A 12,962-nucleotide genomic window follows, 5' to 3' on the forward strand; every position below is an offset into this window, starting at 1 on the left:
AAAATAACAAATATACAAGCTTAAACCAAAGTATAAAGTTGTAACGTTATAGTATGCTCATAATGCTTTATGTAAAGAAGTTATGATAACACTTTTACTAAAAAAAAAATTACATTACAGGGCATGTTCATTCATGAAAGCAGCCACCCTGAAGCAAGGAAGGCTTTACATTATATCGTTTTTGTCAACTTGCCCGATAAGCACACCACAAAAGACTGCAATATTGCCCTCAAGAGTTTTTGTTTGCATTAGTTAAAAGAGAGAAAATTTTTTATTGGTTCCTTTATTGTTTATTAAAAAAAACATTATCGGAAACAATTTCCTTTAGTTTTTATTTTATTTAACAAGCTATTGTAGCAGTATAATGAGAGCAGCAGTAAGGCCGAGCTTACCACACTTTGATACCAGTTTATTTAATGAAAGTAATTAAGATTGTTGCCTTACTTACAAGTTTGTGCAAGTCCAAGTTTTGCTCTAGGTAAGGGCTAGGGGTCGTCCTCGTGGAAAACCTCAAATGTAATTCATCAAGCCTTTGTTGGATGTCCCTCCCTAAAATTCTATTCAAACTGAAATGACATAATAACTGCATTTACTACATTTTGCTAAAGCCTCTTCCTAACGAGGACAGTGGATTGGTTCCCTGTACAGTGTTGTCGCTCTGTGAAGTAATTGCATTGCCATCACTAGAGAGAGGGGGGGGGAGGGGGGGGGGGTTTGTATTACAGAGACCTGTCACTTTATCCATGACATAGGCTACATGCATATGGCATTAGTATGTAATGTTGTGCATTAGGCTAAATGTTTAACTACTGTAGACTGTTAAAGTGAAAGGAGAACCTTCCATGGAATTCAACCTCACTTTTTATTCCACTCGTACATAAATTATAAAAACATACAGTGTGTACTATGAGTATGATGCTAATCAGTTCTTAGTGTAAAAGCAAATACAACATATTCAATTTAATTATTTATACCTAACTTAAACAACAAGCCTTACCACTAAGGCTTTGTGATGGATGTGTTTTTCTGCTGCTCGCTGCTTGTCTTTCTAACTTCTGATTTTGAGCAAATGAGCTTATTACTCCCACAAATCATTGGCACCAGAAAACATACAACTTAGCTCAGACACACAGAAGGAAGCTGAGTGAAAACAAATCAATACACAAATCCATTACTTCAGACTGTGCAGGGTCTGTGGTGCACAAAAAAACTCATATCAGCAACACTTTACCAAAGGCAGGGAATCAATTTAATTTAACTGTGGGGACTAGTCTCTCTCGCCGATACACTGCAGAGCTGCAGTGCAATCATCCAGCTCAACGCTCAACACTAGTTTTACTTAAACCTGTTTTCAAGCTGTAATGTCAGCAAATTACCAGTAAGTAGAGATTCAGATGTGTGTGTGTGTGCGTGTGTGTGTGTGTGTGTGTGTGTGTGTGTGTGTGTGTGTGTGTGTGTGTGTGTGTGTGTGTGTGTTGCAGTGACAAAGTGTTAAAGCTACACTTGATAGAGCACTTTTTTCCAAACGCTGGGGAGAGGACTCAGGGGCGCTGCAAGCTGACTCAGTCTCATCTGAAAAGCTCTGACTAGGGTCTCCCTAGAGGGACCCCCTCCTACACAAAGCTCACTTCAGAGTTCCATGAGCTATGGGGGATTGCACGACCTCCCAAGTGATATCACAGAACTGTGCCCCTGAGAACACACTCACAGTGTGATGAGGGAGTATGACAGTTATAAAGAAATACAAATAAAACACAAAACAGTAAAACTTGTTTCTGTTCACCTCCCTGCCTCATGATGTCCAAGATGTCTGTTTTTGTCTGTCAGACAATCACACGTGAAAAAACACAAATAATCATGCTGGCAATGAAATGCATGCACAAACAGACATTCAAATCCTAAAAACTCACATACACAGAAACTCAGAATGATTGATGTCTCATGAAAAGGAACACAGCCACACATGGTAAACACACACGCTTTCTTGTCACAGCCTCACCACACTGCCACCAACTGCTACCAGCTGGATATGCACATAAGCTGAAATCAGTGGTCATTTTCATTGTAGCATTGAGCCCCAAAACACACATAAGACAGACACTGTAATCAAACTCAGATGGGTGACATTTGGTCAAACATACTTCTCCAGATTGAAGATGTGTTATAGTTAGATAAAATGGTTTTGTGACTTTTTTTTGCATTCAAATGAAGATACAATAATTGTTCTGTGAAGCAGTTGTTTAAAAGCAATTGTTTTTGGTTTTTTATTCAACTTTCTTTTTACTCAGCTTTGGTAGGCAGTTTGATAGCGTTTCACAGTGGCTATAAATGTAATGAATTTATTTAGTTAGTACATCAAGAGTGGAATAATGGTCCATCTTAGTCTTACCGTGAATCTTATTTTAATATATTTTGTATGTCAACATTTTAGGAAATAAGTTATTTTGTTGTCTTGCCACATTAATACTGCCTTCATATGTGTATGGTAATTAAGTAACAGCTGGCAGCTATTTAACATAGGTTAAAGCAGGGGTGTCAAACTCAAGGCCCGGGGGCCAAATCCGGCCCGTGACTTCATTTTCTGTGGCCCCTGCAAAGAGCTTGCAAAGAATTATACGTTTATTATACGGTTACATGATGATTTACAGAAGCACGTTGCCCATAAACTACATGTCCCATAATGCATCTGAAATTGGACTTTTTTTCTCAGAATTTGACTTTTTTTAAATGTTTCTTTTTTAATTTCACCTCCTTTTTTTAAATGTCACTTCTTTTTTTTATTTTGACTTTTTTTTCCAGAATTTGGCTTTTCTTTTTAAATTATTTTGTGACATTCTCATTGAAGAGATTTGCAATTATTTGCCCTAAACTTCTACATTCAGTCGAAGTTAATTCTGAAGTTATTACCCTATCTGATAATAATCCAATGCAGAGGCAATAATGTAATATAATATATAATTTTATATAGTCTTAAAGTTACAACCGGCCCTTTGAGTGCAACCATAATGCTGATGTGGCCCGCGATGAAATTGAGTTTGACACCCCTGGGTTAAAGCCTTGTGTAGAGCTTAACAGCTAGCTTAGCCTATTTTTGAAGTTTACAAAAGACATCAGCACCTGTTACATGTCGTTTGTAAATCAGTACACAAAAGTGTAAAAATGCCAGGTTGTGGTTTTATGTGGGGTGTCCTGTCATTTATTTAATGGCAAAGAGACTTCCACTAGATTGACAGTCATCCAAAGGACCCTCTACAATCAGTGCCTATATACTAACTTAGCTAGTTTGAAAGGAGCTAGTAGGCAGATTTTGTTACAGAGCTAAGCTAGCTGTTTTCATGCTAGGCTAAGCTAAATGGCTGCTGTGCTGTGGCCTGATATTTAAAGGACAGAATTGAGATGGGTGTCCATCTTCTAGATATATCTCAGAAAGAAAGAAAAAAGCATACGTCAAACTATTTATTATGCCATAGAGAAAGACATTTTCTTTGTTCTGAATGTCACTTTGTTTAACTAGTGCAGTTGACATTTTTTAAAACTCCAGTGGGGAAAGTGAAACTCACCTTGCTCTGATATCAGTGTGTCACATGATCCAAAGCTGAGTGCCAACAGCGCCAGAGAGGAGCAGAGAAGCCACATGGTTTCACTCCACCGAAAACACCTCACGTCACCTCAACCAGCTGATGGATAAACAAATAGAAAAAGAGAAAGTCAAAAAAGTTGAATCCTTTCTAAATTTGGTCAGAACGCCACCCAGTCTGCTCACTCAGCCGACAGCTGCACATTATGCTTGAGTCCTAAATAGATATTCATGTTTATTTATGATGTCGCAGTTGATGTGTTGATTATGTGGTATGATGCAGGCTTTGTTAGTGGCATATGAATTAACCAGAATGTCCCTCATTAAGGAGTGTAACTCTATAAAGTCTGATCATAGTCATTACCCTGTCCATCTGGTTGGCCTTTGACTGGGCAGCTGCTACACACAAGCCCTTACACACACATGTGAATATGTCTGAGATAGTGCACTTATGGGACACAGACACATTCTAAAAGTCAAAAACAATGTATACCTGCTGCTGCAAAAAAGTACCAAAAAAAACAAAGGCAGATCAAAATGCACACATGAAAGTAAAAATGATTTACATGCAGTCTGGTTGGTTCTGAGTCAAACACACAGTGGGGCCAAAACACACAAACACATCTGGAGACTATTCCTCTGGAGCCATGGTTGTGTTGCACCATGGCACCAGATGCTTCCACGTGGCTGAACAACAAACATACTCACACACACAAACCCAGGCACAGATTAAAATATGTGCCACGTATAAATAATCATTATATTCAGCCGCCCCAATCCTTCTCCTTTATTATAACCCCTTATACATAACACACAAGAATGCAAGCCCATAAACACACCAGCACCACCGATTCCGACTCACATAAACACATCCCACATGACCTGGACTTGCCCCCAGCATATTGTGAGGACCCCATAACTCTGCAGTGTTTACAGGTACAGCAGGGCCCTCAAGGAAGGCAGGCAAGCAGACTGTGTCTCTGTACACACACCTGTCCCGTCTGCCAGGAGAAATGACCCCCACGCTCCCCTAGGGGTGCACAATGTGGTGCTCCTGCCTTGCAGAGGACACTGTGTGAATACCATCTAGCTTGACCTGACTGCAGGCAGATTGCTGCTAACAGACAATATGGTGGAGGACAGTGTGTTAAATTATGTTCTGAAGTACTAAGGAGAACTCAATGTGCGCCACATGGCCAATTCTGCATTTGTTTTGGGGGGCTGCTGACCCAAGGTGAGGATGCTTTCTTTGTTTATACTATTTTAAAAAAGGACAACATACCATTTAATGAAGAAGTAAGGTCTTTGAAAAAGCTATGGCACCATTTATCTGAGTGCAAAGCTTTTGACCACATGGACATTTTTATGTGAAAGTAGCTGCAAACTAAACAGCAAGAAACATAGATGTAAAATAAAGTTTCGACTGGCGTAAGGTTAATCAAAGCGGCCGGCTTTGAGCAGTCTAAAGCTCCAGACATTATTATAGGCTTCATGCCACATGATTACAATAATACAAAAAGTTCACACAGTACATAATACATAATGCATCACAGTCCAGAGAATACAAGCTGAGGGAAAAGTTACAGCTCATTGCTGTTATTATCTGGCTATAATCCAACCCAATTTAATAGGCTTCCTAATATGTGTTGCTATGGATGTCTCTCTTTCTCCTTAACTCTCTGAATTCCATCTGCAGCTTCACGGGCCACCCAGCTGGCAATAGCAGATAAAGGCAGTATCGGGTTAGGCCACAGGGCTTGGCCATTGGGCTGGCCATGGGCCCGGTAAGCAGGCATGTGAGTGATCGGGTCACTGAGTACGAAGTCAATACAGGAAGGAAAACAATGACCAATTTGAAAGTCTTCCAGCACTAAAAGCCTGAAGACAACACTGGCGGACAGAAGTGATGACCAACATAGAAAATCACAACACAGGCCTCATCATTAAGCGTTTTTTCCCCCCCAACAATACAGACCTGTTCAGTGGTTCTAGGGGTCATTTTGGTTCTCGGCCCAAAGCTATTGCCTAGTTTTCATTTCCAGTACAGCCACCAGTTCCAGTAGTTTATTATGGCTTGAATACACTGACAAAAGAGGTACCGAGTCTGCTACATGTATATAACAATCTAGGTAATTTGTGCTCAATGCTTAGCAATTTTTATTGTCACACATTTCATCATCATTGCCACTGCTTACAGATGGAACAACAGCCCCAACACAAGCCTGTTTAGAGAAACACACTCTGACAGAGTTAAATGAAACATGTCCTGACTATGGCCTGACAAGAGAATTGCTTATTAGCCATCCAGACACGGATGATTAAATAACAGAGAACCAGCAGCCCACTGTTTAGACTACTTTCCATCTGTTTAAATGCGAGAACCCAGCAAAAATGTGTCAGTCATGTTATATTTTAGGGTTCACTGGCTTTCCAGCTCTCCTTTTAAGCATTCTGTTGCAAGAAGATGGATGGACAACTTACTCACAAAGTTTTTTTTACAATTTACCCTGCTCTATCTTACACATGAAAACACAGTCAAGAGTGGTTAAGGTGCAGGGCAGTGAAAACAAGCCCCTGATCTGACTTTGGGGTCTCGGCCCTGATTGAATCGTCCAGGGAAAGCTCAGCAGAGGATGTATAGGAAAGTGTACTTAACGTTGAATGGAATGCAGCCATAAAACAGAACGTAACTCTGATTTAATTGTTGGTCTGTCTAAAGCCCTGTGGCCATAAGAAGAATAGAAGTCTACAGTCATTCTGCGGGTATACAATGTAGTACTTAAGGCAGATAAATGGTTTCAACCTGGCTGCGAGTGTAAGAAAAATTAAGTCATCTACTGCAGTCAGTGAAAGGTCAGAGCGGTCCCTCTTGGGATATCTGCATGCACCCACAATGTGTGACAGATCTGTTCGCACTACACTCAGCTGACTTGATCTACAAAAGTAAACTGGATGCTTGGTTCCTGAATTGTATGTCTGTACTGTGTTGTTCATCGTAGGCCTTATTATTGTTTAGTGATTCTACACACCGTATTCTTTGACATTTGCATGTTGTTGTACAAAATACAACCAAAATGGTATCTCTTCGACCTGTCAGAAGGTCGCCATCATGCTCTAATCATGCGGCATGTAAAAGCACTTGCACGTAGGTACCCGTGTAGGTGTGCAAGTTCATGTTCATCGTGGACTATGATCAAGTGGAGATGGGGTTGCTGCAGCCCCCTCAGCACCCGCCCCTTCCCGCGTCCATTCACGATGTCTCGCTCTCTCGCCAACGCCATTGTAAAACATAATCACTGATGTTCCACTGTAATGGTGGTGGACTCATCAGAACAGAGTGGGTGAGCTGACCAATCAGAGCAAAGTGGGCTCATTGGGAGGGGGGGGGGCAGGAGCTCGAACAAGCCGTTTAGGACAGAGAGTGAATACACATACTATACAGAGATGCTGTATGAGAAACCAATGTGAGTTTGGAAAATTGCACAGTTTAAATCTGTTCTAGTAGACCTCAGAAATGGAAATATGATCAGTAGAAATGGCCATGACATGGGACCTTTAAGAGAAAGATGATGCTGAAAGGAATGGGATTTATTTTTCAGGCATCACCCTGATTACAAAATGTAATTTTGTCCAGATTTCATGACAATCAATCAGATAGTTATTCAGTCATTCGACTCAAAACCATAAATGTTAACCTCATGGTGGCACTACAGAAAAAAAAAACTTGGTAGACTGATCCAGCAAGCAGCTGCTGAGATATTTCAAAGCATTAATCAGAACTTGCTGCTTATGAGGTTACATAAAAAAAAGGGGGATGACCAACTTCATAAGGATTCATCCTCCATGAGTGTCTTTACAGAATTGCTCAAATAGCTGAAGAAATATCTGGTCTGGATCAATGGTGGACCGAAAAGCCACTATGAAAGTAGCATGGCAAGACAAATGTTGTTCAGCAGTCAATACGCTGCCAATTTTCAGGTAGTCTGGAGTTCTTTTTGACTATTTGGAAGAATAATAGCATTTCTGTTGGATTTATTTGACAGTCAGAAGCTACTCTTTTCTGTAATTCTAAATGTCATCAGGGACAAAAAGACATTTACACTATTAGCTCCTGGAACTTCTAATGTGTTGATGCCAAACCTCAGAGTGCATTGCAGGCCTGTTACAACGGGGAACTTGGAGTGAATAATAGAAACTTAAAAAAGGCCTTGAGGCTTTGATAACTGATCCAGATATTCATTGACCGTTCGGGAGTGATAATACCTCAAAAACTGGTGAGGGCAATATCCAAAGCTGCATCACACTCAAGGGCGACTGAGGCAAGTTTTGACTAGTCCTCATTACTGAGCTGTTCAAGGCCTTAACTTGAATATTTGTAAATGAGAAACAGACCAGCTAAGTTGCACATTGTTAAAAAAAATGAAATGAATGTTGAATACATGCAAACCTTTCTTTTCTCAGGGTTGCTTCAAAGTTCCACTGCCACGGAAACTTTTGATCCACGAACATTAGCAATGATGTAAAAATAACGCCTCCTCTAATGGCATGACGCCCTCAAGCCTGTGCTATGATTAAGTCAGACTTCAGCAGGCAGATGACCATTCCTGCTTAATGTTTACATCACTGCTGACCTCAATAAGCAAAGAGTCAAGTTGATGATAGAATTAGCTGCAGGCACATAGGGCAAGCTAAAATTGGAAGCAGTAAATGAAAAAGATGCATGACCCACAGCTAAACACTGTGTGGCCTGCAGCAGGTTAAGTGAGCAACACTTAATGTGTAGTAAAGTTCAAGGACACCAATTTGTAATGTTTACACTTTAGAGGGTAATATTCCCCAGGGATTGAAGGAGTAAACAAGTAACTGCAGGGGGGAGTGTCCCTGAAGATACTAAGGGTTCCATGCTTTTTAGATTATGTTTCTGTGTAAATGACCCTTCAAAAACACGAGTTGTTTACCAAAGGTAAAGAGGTAGAATTGAAGCAATTTACACCTCTCAACAGAGAAATAAATCGTATTTTCTCTAAAGATGCAGCTCTCTGGTACGAAGAATCAGAAAACCTTCAAGATGTGTGCAAAGACAGGAGGCAGGAGCCAACAAACATGGGATGGCTGAGTAATGAGGAAAACAGATGTGCTTGTGGCATTCAAACTTCCTCCTCAGCACTTTCCTTTTTCCCCCCCAGTTGGAGGCAAAAAGTAAGAATGTGGACACTGATCTCAAACTACAGCAGAGTAAGGCTCGGCCTTTACTTAGTCTGAGTGATATGCATGTTGCAGATCCAAACAGTGCTAGTCAGAGGCTTTTCCGAGCCGCAGGGGTTGGATGCAAGCCACAGATTTACAGTAACCCTTAGTTAGTGTGTTGAATGGAGGCCTGGCTGAGATGTGATAGGAAAATCAGCATCACCTTTGCCACCAGCTTTAGTTGCGGTTCAAAAGTTATTTTTGCAAAATCCAATAAATATATTCTACCATGCGTCAGACTCAGTGCTACTCAGCAGGCACACATTTAAGGATCCCCACTGGGAGAAAGTGAGTGTATCATTCTTATATTTTGTTTTCCAATCACGACGTTTTTGTTTAGCATTAGCCTACTATGGTAAGTATAGGGACATTGTAACTGGTGCCTAATAGGCCTACTGACTTTACAGAGTTTCTGTTTCTGCTGTATAATATCGTTCCCGTTAACGTGCCTGCTGTTGTAATATGAAACTACTGCAAAAGTTTTTAGCATAAAGTTCCACTGCAGACACTTTAAAAACGGTTGTCTACGTTACTTATTAAACTGCGACGTTTCTTTAAAACCTACATCACTTGTAAACAGCATCGCTAACACGTCCATAAAAGTCCACAAAACCATACCTTCAACTATTGATTAATCCACAAATGTGCGACCACATGAATCCAGAAATAAACGCGTAACTATCCGGGGAAATCTCGTGGGTCGATGCAATTTAATTGTAATCCAGTGTGTCTTTTATACCGTTGACTTGTGTTGAGGCTTCTTCCACGGAGAAAGGAAAGAAGAAAAAAAGTTCCTGCAAGATTGTCCGTGTCCAACTTTTCCCCTCCCCTCTTCCGCGGCTGCACAATCCAAACCCCAAATTTCTCCCTCTTCTGCTCCCCCTTTGCTTTCTCTGATGTCGTCCTCTCGGTTTACTTTTTTTTCTCTTAAACTCGAACTCTCTCCCCCCTTGCGTATATATCTTCCTGTCTCTTTTTTACATCCCCCTTTTCTCTCTTCCCTCCTCTCTCTGTGGGAGATCCCAGAGAAACATGCAGTGACATCACCTTGTCCACAGTTCTGGAAAAAGAGCCTAAAGGCATCTTTCTAATCTTTCTACAGAGATCTTTCAGGCCTCTACCCCTCCTTACCCTCTACACCACCAGCCTCACCTCCTCACCCTCCCTCCCCCTTCATCGTTTGATTCATGGCTCGCACGATACCAGAGGGGGAAAGGAAAACTTCCACCATGTCTGGGCTAAGGCACTGTATTAAGACAAGAAATATGGTTAATGGCAGCAACGGCTGGTGCATTATTGAGAAGAATTTATGCCATTAAAATTAATGAACTTGATTATCATTCTTACCTTTGATTGACGGTGAGGTCGTCAGCTTCCATATTGTTTTAGCACTGGGTTTTATCGGATTCAATCCATAAAGTGGCCTTGGGTTGCCTCCCCTGACCATTTAAAAACACTCGTCTTAATGGCCACATAAATTCATCCTTTATTGTCAGTAAGTAAATAGTTCAGCAGGCAAATAAATATCACGTTGAAATTTGATTTATATGGGCCTCCTTCTCTGATATGGCTGTATAGGTACTGAAAAGTGCTCACATCTTCAATTTATGTTTGTCCTTTGCTCAGAGGTCAATTTCCCTTTCAAGCCATTATCTTTGACTTCGATCCTCATTAGCTTTAGAAAAAGAAGCAACATTTAAATGGCATAAAAAGCGAGGAGGCTTAATGAATGGTAAAATCAAAGCAAAGCCTCTCTGTGTACCTGTGCTTTCTCCATCAATGACTTGTGCAGCTGCAATGCAAACCTTTGAACTACGTGTTGACCCGGACGTGACCTTTCTGAACCATCAACATCACTGAAAACTAATGTGGCCACCACATGTGGGACATCAAGTGTTTTTACATGTTTCTTCACATGTGCTAGTGGCAGAATAATATGGAAGCAAATAAAGGCTCAAATAATTTTATGGGAACATTAACACATCTTGTACCCACTGCTGCCATTAATGACAACACTTAAATACCATTGAATAGCAATGAGAAAAAAACCTTAAAAACATTGAATTGAATATACAGCATGTGAAGTAGGTCCAGTACACCTGAATGTTTCTTTTTTGCATCATGATAAGTTGATGGATTGGCAAAAATGTTATACCAGAAGTCAACATTTCCTATTGAAGCATCGATTTTAATGAAGTGATCCTCTGACTTTCTCCCTAGCACCATTGTGTTTGACATATTTGGTTTTTAGTGAAATGTTGCAACAATGTTTGGATAGATTTTGCCATTAAACAAAAATTACCAGGTCAATGTGAGCGTGCTATTATGCTGAAATGTTGATTTTAGCGTTTAGCTGCCTGTTGCTAGACTATCCTTACATCATGGCTGATTACAAAATGAAATTAACCATAGCATTTTCCAAATCAAAAAAGTGTGTTTGAGAGACCCATTGATAAAGGCATGAGACCATGGTTCTTTATAAATGTAGGGTTTCCAATATTAAATAAAGACATTAGCTTACAGGAAGCACACAACATGGCCGTGACGTGTCCTGTCAAGGGACTGCCTGCCTTCCTGCATCTGATTTGATCATGTGATCTGATGGGATATTCTATCGGTAAGAAAAATCCACATTTTATACAGGTCCTCTTTGCCTCTGAACATTAAGGGTTCAATCCCATAAAATGAAAGTACATGATGCATCAAGTTTTCCAGCCCATTGAATGCATTTCCATGTAAATATGGAGAGGGAAACCTATTGCACAAGAATATCTGCCCTCTCACGCAGACATTTTCTCTCGTACAGTTTGTTTTTAAGCTTTAAATACACTATTTGATCACAATTGACGTGTAGCTGTTTGCCTTATCCACTTTGTCAGCATCGATAAATGTTGTTGATTAAGTAGCAGATATAAATCTCTTTGCCAAATTTTTCTACTTTATAGCACTCAGTTCAAAAGTTGCCAATAGAGAAGTAAATTGCACATAATAATAGCTAGACCCTTCCTTCAAAGGTACGAGTGTTTGTGCGTATATGAGAGGAATAAAGGAGACAAAGGATTGACAAGAAAGAAGCAATTATTTTGAAGGTCTCTGTATTATACATGAATAGAAGCTGTTTCAGAGGCCTCCTGTGAGCTACACATGGGAAACCGATTTGTCTTCTCTTCCAATTCTTCACAGCTCCTCTCTGCGTACAAGAAAATTAGGCCACGTCGCGGCATGCGTCTACTGTTTCAATGAGAATTGATGTAAATGCTTCAGTTCACATGCATATGAGCCATTCATATCCTCGCCTGGTGGGACTAAATTGGGATGACAACCCTGAGAGACATGATCATAAATGCTTCATCATAACAAAGGGAAACAAAAAACTATAAAACAAAGTAAAAGATTGCCGTGAAGGATCGAAGACTGAGATATCTTTGTAAAAAATGCAGAGCCTTCGGGTAGGCGGGGGTTGCGAAGAAATTGTCCTCATCTCAAATCAGTCTGCGCTGTTGTTCACCAAAATAACAGGAAACATGAGGATGTTGAATATGGCCTGGTTAGACTGTTCAACTGGACTGTGTGTGTGTGTGTGTGCGTTATTTGCATATACCGTATGTGATGCTGTGATCAATTACAATTACACATATTGTACAAGGTTGGTAGGTTTGGCCGAGTTCCAGCTCTCAACGGGGGACCATCTGTGAAAAGGAGGATCAATGACTTAGTCAAGCGGCATCGTATGGTAGTCTGAAAATGTTCCATGATTTACGAGACGCGAGTCCTTGCTTTATTCTGTCAGCACTCTAAGAATCGACTCACCTGCTGTTCAACTTTAACTCTGCCATCCTTCTTTGTTTAAATGCACCTGTTCAATTTTTGGACGTAGCTTCCAAAATGAAGTCTTGAGGTCTTTTCAATTAAACCTAACCCTAACCCCAATAATAAAAAAATGAGCTGAAAAACGAATCCCCTTTGATTACAGCTGAGGACTCTTGAGCGTTCTGTGGCTAGCAAAGAAAAAAGTCTGAAGTGTTGCAGGGCTGGAAAGGATCGCACCTGTAGGGGGTACTTCTGGACCAGCACAGGTACCCAGAGAAACTATGGGAATGGGGGTCCATATGTGTGCACACATGTTCCCTCCCACATC

The 12,962-nt window shown here is 40.5% G+C and overlaps 1 protein-coding gene across 3 annotated transcripts in view; it reads right to left on the minus strand.

Moving 5' to 3' along the window:
- Positions 1 to 9,915, minus strand: part of col16a1 (collagen, type XVI, alpha 1) — a 66,828-nt gene extending 56,913 nt beyond the window's left edge. For 2 of the 3 annotated variants that reach the window (XM_079654682.1, XM_079654680.1), the window contains exons 1-2: positions 9,443 to 9,915; positions 3,561 to 3,677 (exon numbers count right to left, since the gene is read on the minus strand). In XM_079654682.1, the coding sequence (XP_079510808.1) occupies positions 3,561 to 3,636 (76 nt within the window). In that variant the 5' untranslated portion in view covers positions 3,637 to 3,677; positions 9,443 to 9,915. The remainder of the gene's footprint in view (positions 1 to 3,560; positions 3,678 to 9,442) is intronic. The other variant, XM_079654681.1, reaches the window with a different exon arrangement.
- Positions 9,916 to 12,962: the final 3,047 nt, after the last annotated feature.

Source organism: Notothenia rossii, assembly GCF_949606895.1.
Source record: "Notothenia rossii genome assembly, chromosome: 10".
In the NCBI taxonomy this organism is placed as follows: Eukaryota; Metazoa; Chordata; class Actinopteri; order Perciformes; family Nototheniidae; genus Notothenia; species Notothenia rossii.